This window comes from Pecten maximus, chromosome 15 (genome assembly GCF_902652985.1).
Source record: "Pecten maximus chromosome 15, xPecMax1.1, whole genome shotgun sequence".
Lineage (NCBI taxonomy): Eukaryota > Metazoa > Mollusca > Bivalvia > Pectinida > Pectinidae > Pecten > Pecten maximus.
In genome coordinates, this window is record NC_047029.1 from 37972560 (window position 1) to 37988281 (window position 15722).

The 15722-nt window shown below is 35.5% G+C and overlaps 3 protein-coding genes across 5 annotated transcripts; all 3 read left to right on the plus strand.

The window, feature by feature from the left end:
• Positions 1-567: 567 nt before the first annotated feature.
• Positions 568-2659, plus strand: LOC117343423 (glycoprotein-N-acetylgalactosamine 3-beta-galactosyltransferase 1-A-like). The gene is given in 3 exon segments (XM_033905765.1): positions 568-766; positions 1612-2270; positions 2527-2659. Coding segments are annotated over 3 exon segments (978 nt in total). The 3' UTR covers positions 2647-2659.
• Positions 2660-3543: 884 nt separating this feature from the next.
• LOC117344275 (glycoprotein-N-acetylgalactosamine 3-beta-galactosyltransferase 1-like) lies at positions 3544-8281 on the plus strand. Of its 2 annotated transcripts, none has more exons than XM_033906967.1 (4): positions 3544-3974; positions 4448-4753; positions 6445-7182; positions 7502-7616. In XM_033906967.1, the coding sequence occupies exons 1-3, from the start codon at positions 3932-3934 to the stop codon at positions 7149-7151; spliced, it is 1056 nt and encodes a 351-aa protein (XP_033762858.1). In that variant the 5' UTR covers positions 3544-3931; the 3' UTR covers positions 7152-7182; positions 7502-7616. The 2 variants fall into 2 exon arrangements, with proteins under 2 accessions (XP_033762858.1, XP_033762857.1); XM_033906966.1 differs by having other exon boundaries at positions 3563-3974; positions 6445-7100; positions 7502-8281.
• Positions 8282-9491: 1210 nt separating this feature from the next.
• LOC117344323 (glycoprotein-N-acetylgalactosamine 3-beta-galactosyltransferase 1-like) lies at positions 9492-15105 on the plus strand. 2 transcript variants are annotated; one of them, XM_033907047.1, is made up of 5 exons: positions 9492-10056; positions 10942-11160; positions 11908-12419; positions 13193-13342; positions 14664-15105. In XM_033907047.1, exons 1-5 carry the CDS (start codon positions 10035-10037, stop codon positions 14811-14813), a joined length of 1053 nt encoding a protein of 350 aa, XP_033762938.1. In that variant the 5' UTR covers positions 9492-10034; the 3' UTR covers positions 14814-15105. The 2 variants fall into 2 exon arrangements, with proteins under 2 accessions (XP_033762938.1, XP_033762937.1); XM_033907046.1 differs by having other exon boundaries at positions 9492-11160.
• Positions 15106-15722: the final 617 nt, after the last annotated feature.

Consider the following 15722-nt stretch of genomic DNA (forward strand, 5'->3'; position numbering starts at 1 on the left):
AAAGCAACATACAAAAAGGAATTGTTCAGATACCTGTGTAAAATGACTTGCAACAATAGTTCTGACTAAAATCTGATACAACAAAGGCACTTTATGAACACAAATTATGTATTGTACGCCCATGATTAGACACAGTTTCAGTGGCCAAATTCGTCACTTCATAGAAGATAAGACGTTCACATCGAACCGTTTCAAATCATTTAACTGGAACCAGTGTTTCTCATGATAGCAATGTGTATTTTCTGTAGGGTCAATGTATCATCACTATTTATGATGTGACAAATGGCTGCTCGCGTTTCGTTGTCATAATTAACGGAATAAATGGAATTCGAATAGCGTAGAACTTTTAATGGAGTTTTCAGTTTCAGAACCATTGGTAACTAAATCCGACTGACGTAACACTGTACACCATTGTATAATTGTGTTATACGTGTGTTGGATGTGATTATTAATTTGGTGTATTTTTTTTTTGTCTCCTTAGTTGGTGGTTTTTCCCAGACCGTCTGTGGGAGTTTCTGTTTCGGCCTTATTGTCGGACAGGTCATTTCGTTACTGATGGTCACTTAGATGTGCCTTCAGGTGCCGAAACTGGTAACCAGATTTAACGGTGATATCGACGATGCCCAGTCCAAGGCAGAGAAAGTGTCTTCTTTCACAACAACGAACAAAGTCACACGAATTTGGAACGACAAATCCCCAAAACAGTCGGATATAAGGATTGGACACACTAAATCAGGCAATATTGACGATTTCCGTTTTCCTAACGGTACTTAAAAATAGAGTCTTTTTTTTAGATTATTAAACCAAAATGTTCTATATCCAATTTACTACTTTTACTGCCATTGTCCGGATACTTCTTTGACACCTTTGCATGGTTTCTGTGTTAATAAAACAGCATATATTATGTTGAGGGGCTTTATAAAACCATTTCTGACCTAGAAAATAATCATCTCATCAGCAATGTGATATTAATAAAATGTAGTTTCTAGGAAGTACGTTTTATTACATTTTTACCAGTGAAATATCAAAAATTATTCATTCTATAAAAGTGATATTTTTCACTAGTGAAGAATATCATATTTTTCACTAGTGAAAAATATCACTTTTGCTGATTTGACCAATCAAATTAAAGATTAGAAAATACCAAAATAATTGACCAATCACAAAGCCCGACATATATGTCAGCACCTGGACAGGGGAAACTACTTTTGTTTACAAATTATCGCTGTAGTCCTACATATGTAGTTAGCATACGGGGTAGGGTTTTCGTTGATAAAAAATATAATAAACAGAATATCTAACAGTGTCTTCAGTAATACCAAATATATTTCACTTGTGTGGCTAATATTTTGATATTTTTCACGAGTGCGCAGCACATCCTCTATATACTCAATGTAAGAATACAAATATGCAGTTGTATAATGGATCAAGATATGTAACGATGTCTTATGGGGCTATACAAAATATCACATGAACAGCTTATATCTGATCAAATGATTCTTGAGTCATGATATCGAAATATTACCATCAAAATTGATTCATATTTAATCAAAATAGTTCTTGAGTCATGATATCGAAATGTTACCATCAAAATTGATTCATTTCTTGTAGATAACGACAAGGTAGCGAAGGATCTAGAGAAGGAAATTCTAGTTCTGTGTTGGGTGATGACGAGTCCCCAGAACTTAAATGTCAAGGCCATCCACGTGAGGAACACGTGGGCCAGGCGCTGTAATATTGTAGTATTCATAGGTTCTGAGACAGACACAAACTTCCCAACCGTAGGACCTAATGTTTCAGAAGGGAGAGAGCATCTCACGGCTAAAACAATGAAAGCATTTAAATACATTTACAAAAATCATTTCAACGACGCTGATTGGTTTATGAAAGCTGATGACGACACATTTGTTATATTATAAAATCTGCGTTATTTCCTACAGACACAGTCACGTGACGACCCTGTATATTTCGGACACCACTTTAAGACAATGGTTAAACAAGGTTACTACAGTGGAGGTGCGGGGTATGTCCTAAGTAAAGAAGCGCTCAGGCGACTCAATGAAAAGGGCAGGGACCCAAAAGTGTGTCGCCAAGATGGCGGGTATGAGGACGTCGAGATTGGAAAATGCATGGAGAATTTGGGAGTTAAGACTGTAAATGGCTCAGATTCTCTCGGCCGGACAAGGTTTCATGTTTTTGATCCAGAAAAGCATTTATTTGGGAGATACCAAGACTGGTACTATTCATGTGACTCTAATGGTGCTAAAAAGGTGAGTTATAGTATATATGCTTCCTTATGGTTTTTCTTATGTACACGAAAGACTTTTTTTTTTATTTTAAACGTATAAGAAGCTCTATTATTTCAACACATTATCAATGCAATATGTGCTAAAGTTTTTTGTATAAAAGCATTTAAGTTCTGTGGAGAATATGTAAAGGAAAATATACCAAAACAATTTACCGTATTAACGTAATGTATAAAAGATTTGAAGCCAGCGTGTTATATTCCTGGGTACTGTGTTTCAGGGGGTGGAGAGTATCAGTGACTATGCTATATCTTTCCACTACGTCCCGCCGGAGAAGATGTACGTTTTGGAGTTCTATGTATACCATTTACGTCCGTACGGGATTGAATGCGGACACTAGCGTATCAATATACCCAGGCAGTAACAAAATAAACCATATTGTAACAGTTCTAGTGACAAAAATAAACCATGTTGTAACAGCTGTAGTAACAAAATTTAACCATGTTGTAGCAGCTCTAGTAACAAAATTTAACTATGTTGTAGCAGCTCTTGTAACAAAAAATAACAAATTGTAACAGTTCTGGTAACAAAAATAAACCATGTTGTAGCAGCTCTAGTAACAAAAATTAACAAATTGTAACAGTTCTAGTAACAAAAATAAACCATGTTGTAGCAGTTCTAGTAACAAAATTTAACCATGTTGTAGCAGCTCTAGTAACAAAAATTAACCATATTGTAGCAGCTCTAGTAGCAAAAATTAACCATGTTGTAGCAGCTCTAGTAACAAAAAATATTATGCTGTAACAGTTGAAGTAACAAAAAATATTATGCTGTAATAGTTCTAGTAACAAAAAATATTATGCTGTAATAGTTCTAGTAACAAAAATATTATGCTGTAACAAAAATATTATGCATATTTTAAAGAATGTTTATGTGCAGTAGGCCCCCTCCCCTTTTTCAGAGGAGGAATTTGTTTTATAGCTTTAAAAATGCCTTCTAGACCCCTCGCAGACCCCCCCCCCCCCAAAAAAAAGAATAAATAAATGAATAAATAAATAAAACCAATTATTTAAGTCTACACTACTTAAAGTGTCAAAAAATGCAGCTTGGTATGAACGTATGGTTATTATATGAATGTAAATCAACATAATCAAAAGGATATAAGTATATGCAATATAATAAAAGTCCTAAAATATCAGCAGTACTGTTGTTGATGGTTAAATGGCGGTGACAGTCGATATACCGTTATAGACACGACTGTCACTCCGTAGTAATTTGGTTATACACATTACAGAACGCGGTACCTTAACATATACGGACTGATCGTTCAAGACGAACATCATTTCTCCATACTTAATGTCAGTGTCCAGACGGAGACAAATGGCTGCGATGACGAGATGTTATTATTTACTGGCAGTGTCTGGTAGCAATATACACAGACCGAGAAACAATAATGTGGCAAAGCACATGCTCACTGGCTTATTTAGTACACATTCTGTACATTAGACCTGGAACAACACTTAATAACAGGGAATATTACTATGGACAGGTGCGTCCAAGGACCGCTACCACAAGTACGGTTTGTTAAAAAAAAGTTATGTTAACGAGGCAACTATTCTGGCCCGTTGTATACTTTGCTTTGCGTTTTACTTAGAAGATGATTCATTAAAGGAATATGAAGAAGAATGCCATTGTTGGTCATGTCCCGGAATACCAGATGTAGTTATGGTAAGCTTCTTAGTATCTAAAAAAGACTTCGTAATTTTTACTACAGATTTGAGATTATGTTTGTATATTTGGCATTGCATAAGGAGTATATTTGATATGTTAAAAAAGAAAGAAAGAAAAATTAACTACGGAACTACCCTATACAATAAATCTGGATGGTTTTATTTTACCAAATATTGAGCAAAACATGTAATTAGTAATGATATGCTTCTAGTCTTTTTATTTGTTATTAACGTGTGAACACATATAGTATTAACGTGTGAACACATACATAGTATTAACGTTTTAATACAAGTAGAATATTAGCGTGTGAACACATAGACTATTTAATGGTTTTACGTTGGGTATTATATATATTTAACTTGTATGACAAAATATCAATATATTTGGAAGTTGATGTTATAATTCGTTTTTAATTTGTTTATAGCTTTGTAACTTTATTTTATAACCTGATTATATAAGTTATGTTTCAGTTCCCCAGGTTGTCGGGGTTAATTTCGGATTCGGTGTTATTGTTGGGCTGTTGATCGGGTTCGTACTGCTTTGTGTGTCTTCACTTCATTATCCGACACTGGCGAACGGTTTTTTCGTCACCATCGACAACATCCAGTTTGTAGAAAATGAAAGATCGTCAGTGTTCCGAGATGCCACTACTACATTTACGACAGGAAAAACAAAGCAACCGGAGGAACAGGATGACAAATATATAATGTACACAAAAGAGTTAAATGTGAACACGAGGAATCACACTTTAGTCAACGACTCTACATTCCATAAAGGTATGGTGCAATATGATTTAAATTAACTTGTATACTTTCTATGTTGATAGGCGTTTGCCAGTAGAACCGTATCTCTGTTGTATTTGTAGGGTTAAACGTCTTAGAAACAGCACGGGGCTGACGAATGTTTAGGGTGCAACAATATATAGCTATTTTATGCCTCATTAATCAGCAGTAAAAAACTGTTTTCTCGAGGCGTTTGGATTACCATGATCTTTCCTGAAACAGCAGACCGAGGGAAACAGTTCATCAGGTCGTTCGCAATAGAAACAGTTTTGACTGTTGACTGATATTAACGACATGAAGGAATTGTTTGGTTACCTGACTTACTTTAAATCATTATCATTCCTTTTCTAAAATCCAAGCCTCAGATCACAATTAATCTCCCTCCATATTCTACCGAAGAAAAATGAACTATTCAGCTCGAAAGTACCTCCAGACCTACATTTAAGAAAGATATTCCTTTAAGTGTCACAACCCACTATATCATGGAAAATCCGCAAAATTGCTACTAAGTCAGCCAATCACCTTCTGTTTCACATGGATCAAGTCCCTGAAGAAAATGTGTTTCTAAGGCCTGTAGCTGTTTTTTCTGGGAAAAATAAAATATGAACTTCGTACTTTCTGTATATGACAATAAAGAGTAATATCTTGAGATTTAAAAAAAAATCAAAAGTATACACTCCTACTGAAACAAGAATGACGAAGAATTCCAGGTGTCAAAAGGCGGAAAATCCCCAGGTAGGGTTCCCTAGTGTGCTGTCAATGTCAGGGTTACTGTCTTTCGAGTACCTGGGTGTTCTTATTTGCCATCAAACCTAAACAGTTACATTATCTATCAGGTAAAACAATCTTTAAACTTTAATTTGATATACATTTTGCATCATTTGAACTTCAAATGAGCGAATGAAGGGATAGTATTACTAGTAATAATATATAGCAAAATATTTAGTTGCGAGAGCACTAAATTCATTGTTTAACTACTCAAGCCTTATATGTCCAGGAATCTTGCCACAAAAACATGAAAACTTTGTCAAAACAAAACTATATCACTAAAATAAATATTGCAGTAAAATCTATGTTAAAATTATGAAAATATCTGCAACAGCTAAATCAGAAAAAATATTTAGTAACAGCTCTGAAATTTCTGAAGTTTTACATTCGTGTACAATGACCCGGAAGTACTATTGTGATCTGAAGCTACAATAATAGCAATACTTCCTGAAGTAAAGATACTGTTTAATCCTAATAATTTGATAATTGGGCTCCTTGATATGCTCCACACCGGTCAAAAGTTTTGTCAGACTTGTCACGATTTTCTAGCGATTATCCTGGGAGATAGTCGAAAATACTTAATTCTAACATATATAGAGAGTCGATCAACAAATATTGGGGGAAGTACGGGCGTCGAGAGTGACAACAAACGGCCAGGGTGACATAAGTACCGGGACAGGTATCTAAGGTACTCCAACAGTCCTGTGACGACGGATGTTGAGTCATACGAGGAAAGGTGTCTAGACGACACGAATAGTCAGAGTCAAGATATAGGGTCATATTAACCAGGGACATCTAATTCATCGGGTTGCAAAAATGTTTCTAGGTCCATGTCGTTCGGTTTTAACTTTTTTTTTTATCCGAAGAAAAGAAACTTGTGTTTACCATTCAAATAAATACTGATCATTTTATTTCAGATAATGACAAAATTGCAAAAGACTTGTGGCGGAAAGTTCGAATTCTGTGTTTGATAATGACAAGTGAAAATAACCTGAACACCAAGGCCAAGTATGTAAAACAAACATGGGCAAAGCGATGTAACTCGGCCATATTTATAACCTCAAAAACAAACACAGGATTCCCGACAGTAGGGCTCGATATTCCTGAAGGGAGGGAACATCTTACAGCAAAAACCATGAAGGCCTTTCAATATATATTCAAAAGCCATTTTAATGAGGCAGACTGGTTTATTAAAATTGACGACGATTCCTTTGTTATTTTGGAAAACCTTCGATATTTCCTGTCATCATATTCCCCAGATGATGCCGTGTACTTTGGACATAGCTTTAAGTCGATTGTGAAACAGGGTTTTTATTGCGGTGGAGGAGGACATGTTCTGAGTAAAGAGGCACTACGCCGTCTGGCCATGAATGGTCTCACGTACACTAGCTGTCAGTACGGAGAAGAGATTGATGTTGAGTTGGGGAAGTGTATGGAATACCTTGGTGTTGAGACTGCCGACTCTACAGACGCTTTAGGACGCAGTAGATTCCATTGCTTTGATCTGGAAAAACAGTTAGCTGGCGTGTTCCCGGAATGGTACTACAAATACGATGCAAATGGAGCAAAGCAGGTGATGAACTTTTACATCACAACTTTGTTAAGATTAGTGAGAGCGCGATAATTAATGAAAATCAATATGGTCACTTTGAAAGGTATATTTAAATAACTTTAATCATATTAAACACCTGTTTTAAAATACCACAGTACAGTTTATTTAAAACGTGTCAGTAACGTGGTATTATAGATATATTTAGGAAATTTACTATATCGGACATACCGCCCGATAAACAATGCCAGTAAGAATATTTCCATTCTATTTAAAAGCCATTTGAGATAACGGTAGAATGCTTTAACATACAGGTCGCCTAATTTCATTTTAAATGATTCCATGGTATATTATTGTACACTATAACTAGTCAAGATTTGAATTTTAATGTAAAACCTACTTTATCCTCTATTTGACATTTACAGGGTACGGACAGTGTAAGCGACTACGCCATATCGTTCCACGTCGTTCCGCCATTAAAGATGAATATGTATAAACTTGATTTTTATATCTACCATCTCCGACCATATGGTATTGACACTGGGCACCAATCGCTAAACATTCCACACGGTCATCTGTAGTTTCTATGGAAGTGACTGAATGGCGAGAACCCACCGCCACTTCAGGTGTGGACAGTACAGTACACCGAGTGACTTTGGTTCAAATACTGAAAACAGAGTGGGGTCAAATTCACTTTTGATAAGCAATGCGCATGTGAAGAGAAACAAGACATTGGCTGCATAAAATGGCCGATGATCGAACTCGTCTTATATCATTCTCTAATTAGATATGGAGGATGTCTAAGTAACTACTTCAGGTATTGAAACTTGCTACTAGTTATAACCATTTCATGTAACGTACTTGTTTTCGGGTGTTAATAGTAATTGACATCAGTAACATGATGATTGCCGCAACTAATTGTAGTTATAAACGGCGAGAATTCTGCTCCTCTGTGAAAGTGGTCAATAATGTCATCACCAAAATTTCTCTATATAACATGATGGTTGATATCAGAGATGTAACATGGTATCAATATAATGTATCGTGAATCATGACGTAAGGATTTACGTCCTTTCTTTTCAAATGTCTTCATATTTTGATATAATACACATCTTTTTACTTGCTATCATAAAAAGACATGTTCGTGTGCTCCTGCTACGTAAATAACAATAATAATAATAATAATAAAAAGTGTTTTAACTTGACAGGTAAATTTGATAATCATGAAAGATACTTTGGTAACCTAGAACTGTTAAAGAAACACCAACTTATACCCAAATGTAGTTCTATGGAACACCAGTGGGCTGTATATACCTCCAGTATATCTAGTAACATCTACCTATAAGTTCAATTCCTTGACTCAATTACAATTTATAGAAACTAATACTGACATTCATTACCTGTTCAAAACCTATTTTATGTAACGTTAGATTAGGCCTATGTAACATAATTCCACACTTTAATAAAGACGAAACAGCTATATGATGCAGATATATAATGGCTCAAGTATCGTTCATTTCTCAGTAAAATATGTGCTGTGTACACGAAATGGAAGTATACCTATAAACGGTCAGCATAGATGCTGCAAATGTATCATTCATTTAAGATGTGTCGACACTTATCACAAGCTCTCAACCCTCGGGATGCAAGTTCGAAACCAGCGTGGGGCAGTTGCTTGGTACTGACCTTAAGCCGGTGTTTTTTCTCCGGGAACTCCAGCTTTTCTCCTAATACTAATTATTGCACGTCTTTAAATGACACTGGATGTTAATAGGAAATTAAACAAAATAAACCAAAGACGTAAGCAATCACAGAAATGAGAAACACAGAAACACTGGTTCTATTAAAAACATAACATGCTCTCTGATATACTGTGTAGTATGCATGATGTGCATAATTCTGCTTGAACGATTTATTCATGATTAATCAACTCGGTACGCTACAGCTGTTGGGAGTTCAATATTTCATTACCTGTATTTTGATCGAATGCCACACGTATAAGCTATGTATACTCGCATGCATGCACTCCTAAGGTCAGAAGAGGATGTAGACGGCGGAGAACTATTCTTAGTGGTATATATACGTCAATTATGTATTGTAACTACGCATCTACAAATACACAGGTTAACTCCAAATACACAGGTTAATATTTAGAATAATATAAATGAAGCCCTAATGTCTCAAGAAGCGTCAACGTTTTGGACATTTCAAACAATTGGGGTAGACCATTTCTTTAGTTTTGGAATTTTTGGTACATATGTATACAGTAAGCTCATCACACAACTTTTATTTTCGATTTCTTGAGGTTTATCAATTTGTCAGTGACAATAAAACCGCTATTTAAAATAATTCCCCTCCATGAAGTTTCAGGGGGGGGGGGGGGGGGGGGGGGGGGGGGGGGGGGGGGGGGGGGGGGTCAGGGGAAAGACCTTTTTTCGAAAATATTTAATAAAACTTGTGTAGTGTTGATTTTATTCTAAGAATGATCCTTTTAAAGGGGATTTTTATTACGTGAAACAGTGGTCTCTATTAAACAGTGGTCTCTATTAAATGAAGATTGAATATTATTATCATTTCATTATATAAATTACTTACATAAATACTACATTAAACATTACTATTTGTAATTAGTTATCAAATATAAAACCAAGTACGTTTGGAGTTGTATATTTCGTTACATTGAACCTTAATTAATGTCCTTTGCATCATTTTGTAATACTTAGTTCATATTTTAAAACCTTCCCACCCTCACATTCATCATAAATGCATGAACATCGACTTACACGTAAAGATCAATACTGTCTTTGTTAGACTTGTCCTTGTGTAGTGAATAAATCATTTTCCTTTCTGTTCCCAGCTTACCGATTGCGTGGATGTACTGTCAATATACATTACAATGCCGTAATAGATGTGACAAATGTTTTAATTATTATTTATAAGAACCGGAACTACCATAGAATGAAGGGGTTTCACAAAAACGGTAAGTTTACACATCCAAACGTCAATCGTATCCAGATCGCACTTAATACAATATAACATTTCTACCTTTATGAATTATGAATTGTCCCTTTGATTGTCTACAATATTCTGAAAGTTGTTTCACTTTTAGGTGAATATCTTAGACTTATAAATTTACAGCAATATGATTTATGTTTGATATTGGATGATTGTCATTTCTACTGTTAATGCTACGCAATCAAAAAGGAAATAGCATGTTACTCCGAATGGAATTCTAGGCTTTAAATCTATTAACTGTTCGTTATTAGAGGAAACGTCAGAAAGTACATCCCGCGAGGTCATTTTCGTGATTAAGTAAATTTTATTTCATTGTTATTGGTAGTACCATCAACTGCATACCCACGCCTGTGACAGTATATATTGATATAATCATTGACCTTGGGACTGGAGGATCTCATCCCGAGGGAAGGGGATGGAGTGGGTGGTTGTATCCCGAGGGAAGGGGGTGGAGTGGTTGGTTGTATCCCGAGGGAAGGGGATGGAGTGGTTGGTTGTATCCCGAGGGAAGGGGATGGAGTGGTTGGTTGTATTCGTGCCAAACACGAGGCTTGCCAAGTGTTTTGCATCTTAGGAATTCCTACCTTGAGTTTAATTACCCCAATCATGTTCGTAAAACATCTTACTAAACAAACACAGTTACTAATAGAAACAAATATTTATTTAAAAAAAAAATTGCTGTACATTAATATTGTATTTGAAACGAGTCCATGATTTAAACACTTAGATAATATTTGGTGTAGTTAATCTTTTTGAAATATTCACTGCGGAATCCTCCAGCAAATGTCGAAAATAATGTTGTATTTAATTGTTAATGAATTGAATATTAAGTTGCGTATTTTGAAACCAGTGGTTTGTGGGGTCCTGACATTGGTGTTTGGCGCCCTGCTGTTAATGATGAATCACAAGTACAGCCACGATTTCAAATCCGCCCTAACGAGCCTGTCCGCCAGACAACTTGGCTGTGTTTGTCCTAATGTATCGGCAGAGAGCGACAGACAAGTAGGACAACCGCCAGCTGTGCTACCTGTGTTCTGGCAGGGGGATAGTGATCATTCATTCCATAAAGGTAGTACATGTATAGATTTAGCTGGTGTTATCGAACAATTTGTTATCGTTTCATGACCAACAGAGAATATCAACTACGAAACCGCAATTATAACCATTCTCAAATCGACAAAACGAGAACAAAATACGAACGAGACCCTGCAGTACATGGACAACCAGGACGAATTTGATATTTCTATTGTTATCGGGATCATGATCAACGAACATGTAGTATTGTTTATGTATATATAAATGATATCGAAATCAATTATTGAAACAATAACAATTTTGACTTAAGACAAGGGTACCCTTTGAAATTTGAAAAATATTTCTGATCAAAACAAAACTAACATTTCAAATCAAATCCTTCACCGGGTAAATCTTGTCGTGTATAGCAATGATCACTTGGTGCAATCGCACATTGATACAGTAAGCATTTATACAAGTGTTTGTTGATACAATGATCACTTCATAATTTTTGTTATTGATACCCAGATACAATTGCTGTGATTGTTGTAAGCTTTCACTATAATTTGCCAAACAATGCATCATTTGATTTGTGACATTTCAACAAAATTCAGTAAATGTTTATGTGAATCAGAATGATGTGATGTTGAACTTTTTCGTGTATGAACAATGTATCGTCATTATTGTGCCACGTCAATCAAATTTAGATTATCTACTACATGAAAAATAAGTATAATATAAAAGTATACAGTATATATGTAGTTATTGTGGTTGCTATCTAGTTCTAAACTTTTCGATGTAGGAGACGACAATACAGTAGCACGAGACCTAGAGGAGAAGGTGAGAGTGTTATGTTACATCATGACTAGTCCAGCTAGTCTGGACACGACAACCATCCACGTGAGAAACACGTGGACAAAACGATGTAACAAAGTTTTGTTTATCAGTTCTGTCACAAACACTTCGTTCCCGACCATCGGTGTCAACATCAGTGAGGGTCGTCATCACCTTACCGGCAAATCCATGAAAGCGTTTCAATACATCTACCAACATCACCTGGACGACGCTGATTGGTTCCTGAAGGCGGATGATGATACCTACGTCATACTGGAAAATCTACGTTATCTGTTAGAGCCATATTCGCCAAATGACCCGGTTTACTTCGGACAACATTTTAAACCTTATGTAAAGCAGGGGTACTACAGTGGAGGAGCCGGATATGTCATGAGTAAAGAGGCTCTGCGCAGACTCGTGATAAAAGGGATTCCTTCCGGAAAATGTACAATCGATGGGTACGGGGAGGATCGCCATATGGTAACCATACAATATTGTTTCCTTCCTTAAATTCTTTCTATTGAAAAAATCAATACAAACTTTCATCGTCACGTTAACCTACATGTTTGTTACGTCTACGCTTTGGTCGTCATCTTGATTACCCCCCCCCCCCCCCCCCCCCCCCCCCCACACCTATTATAATATTATAGCTTTACATAAAATATGTCAATATTTATAACTTCAAACAGTTATTTAAATAGGATACATAGTTACTTTGAGAAAATAAACTCGAATATTTGACTCATTACCGGACTGATGTCAGATTCTTTAACTATATCAATGTCGGCTTAGCGACAAGATCATTACTTCCAATCATGACCAACGGAGTTGATTTAATCTAAAAATGCATTCATTTTCACTATAAATACAATCTAAACAGTGTATAAGTATATTATGGTGACTATGTTACCCACTATCAAGTTTTGTTTCGTTAGTCCCCCTCAGTTTACAATGTTTTTTGTCTATAGAGTTTTGTTTCGTTAGTCCCCCTCACTTAACAATGTTTTTGTCTATAGAGTTTTGTTTCGTTAGTCCCCCTCAGCTAACAATTTTGTCTATAGAGTTCAGTTTCGTTAGTCCCCATCAGCTAACAATGTTGTCTATAGAGTTTCTGTTTCGTTAGTCCCCCTCAACTAACAATGTTGTCTATAGAGTTCAGTTTCGTTAGTCCCCCTCAGCTAACAATGTTGACTATAGAGTTCAGTTTCGTTAGTCTCCTAAATTTATTATTGACATCTTTGTGTTGATACTAGGGTGGCTGTATGGAGTATGTAGGAGTGAGAACGGCCAACAGTACAGACTCGTTGGGAAGGAGCCGATTCCACTGTTTCCCTCCTTGGAAGCATTTAATGGGACAATACCCAGAATGGTATATACAGTACGACGCCAACGGAGCAAAATCTGTAAGTAACCTACGTAAAAGTTATTTTTGTTTATATTATTTTATTTTTGTTTTGTTTGGTTTAGTTCATTTTTTTAACGCGAATAAACTACATGATTGCGTAGGTTCAGAAAATGGGAGTTATCTTATCTCGCTTCCAATGTCAGCAATATGTTTGTGTATATGTCATTACGTTGCAAATGTCGTTGATGAATCAGAAGACGCCTCCTCTAATTCAATTTCAACAAATGTTATTGATATTGAGAAAGCCAACATGATTAGACATCAGACAACTTTCTAAGTTTTCTCCTTCAGGTGACAACAGGTTGTTTAAATACAGACATATATACACATTGACATAGAAGAAGTCAATAGGATTAGATATCAGGCAAAGCCTATATAATTCCTCTCTTTTAGGTGACAACAGGTGGTAAAATACAGACATATATACACATTGACATGAGGTGGCATTCATATTAATATACTAATTATCATAAATATTATATATTAAATTAATAGCACAAAAGAAATCAATGAAATAAAGCTCGATACATGTTATAATGTATCTATATTCTGTATAGTATTACATCAATTAAAACAATATAATAGAAGCATAAACGATTATGAGAGTAATGATTCAAATTATGTTGGAGAGTCTGACGAATATCATCTTATGTGTTACATTATGCAAAATAAAATGAAGCAGCTTCAAAAGATCGGTTACATTAATACATTGGAAATTCGTTTAAATGATTTGTATAACGATCCAGGAATAGTTTTTCCCCAAAAGGATGGGAACTACTAAAGTTTCTATTCGGGAAACCAATAATTGAAAGCTTTTCTATGATGCTCATAATGCGAGTGTTCCATTTCATATCATCCGAGACAGTTACTTCAATAAATTGGTCCGTTTTCAATTGTTCCAGAATGTGTGCATCGGAGTATAGGCTGTACGGGCTTTCTCCTTGATATTCATCATCTAACATTTTTAAAGTTGGATTTCATACCCCAATTTCTTGCTGTTGTTCCAGATGATGCAGTTTCTCTTGTAATTTAAACATATTCAGTAAAGCTATTCATAAATAATGATTTTTTTTTCCAATATTCACACAGAAAGTAATCATTGTCTCTGTTTCAATTGCACGAACTCTTTGGCATTGTTGGACTATACAATGAGAGGAAATTCATAATCTATATTTAGAAACAATCAGACAATCAACCGGTATGACATTTTATGGAGACTCCCGTGACACTATTTTGGCCTTTGAGAAAGTTTGAAAAATATCATTGTATAATAATCTGCATAATAACTTAGTAAGACAAAATACGTTTGAACATTTCAGGGTCAGGACAGTGTCAGTGATTACGCTATATCCTTCCACTACGTACCACCATGGTTAATGTATGGGTTGGAATACCTAGTGTACCACCTACGACCTTACGGAATCAAAATGGCGGAGAGTGAAAGAGAAAATAAACAGTTATATTTGTAAGAATCTTTATATAGGTATCTGCGGATACCAGGATACTCTAGTGGTGTTTAGGGGACATTGAGGATTTGTCTAGACTACGATAACTGTAATATGGCTAACTACCCCACTATTAACTTTAACAATAGGGATACCATTATGTCTATCATTTCCCCATCTCGTCTGTCATATTTTTCTCTGGCCCAATTTCATCACCCCGACTTCAGTTGTTGATTTTAACTGATTTTGGCCCAGGACTCACTGACGAGTCCGGTATAGACCAAAGTACTCGTGTTCATATTAAAAAGTTACTGCTTACCTGGTTTTACTCGAATCCGTTGTACATCAGAATTGACCATCTTAATTGATTAAAGTTAAAATTGTCTTACTTTATTTGAATAGTAATCAATGTCGTTCGTTCGATACCTTATAGTTCTATGTTCAATAATTATAGACAGATAGTAGAGTAGAAGGACACCACAAGACAGAAGAATCATACTTAAATATTTGTATCCGTTAAATTCTTGGTCAAATAAAAGACGTTTAAACATTATTAATCCGGTATATCTGTATAATCCTAGCAAGTCATCATTTGTTTGTGACCGAATGTGTGCCTTACATGATAATATTATTATTTTATATGAATAAAAAGGACATGGTTTTGTAACTATGTGTTTTAGTTAGGAAGTAGTATTTTGTGATTCGTTACCCACTGTCATCAGACTGCAAGGCACATGTATCTGAATCAGCTAGATCACTAGTGACAAACAACATGAACAACGTTAAACAAAGTATCTACTTATTACTGTGTTATGTAGAGGGGCGGTATGAAAAACACAAACTATTCTACCCTTTTCATTTCGTTTCGTTTCACAAGGATTTTATTGAATTGATTTAATCTAAAATTGGCAATAGGCTAATGTGTATAAGCCC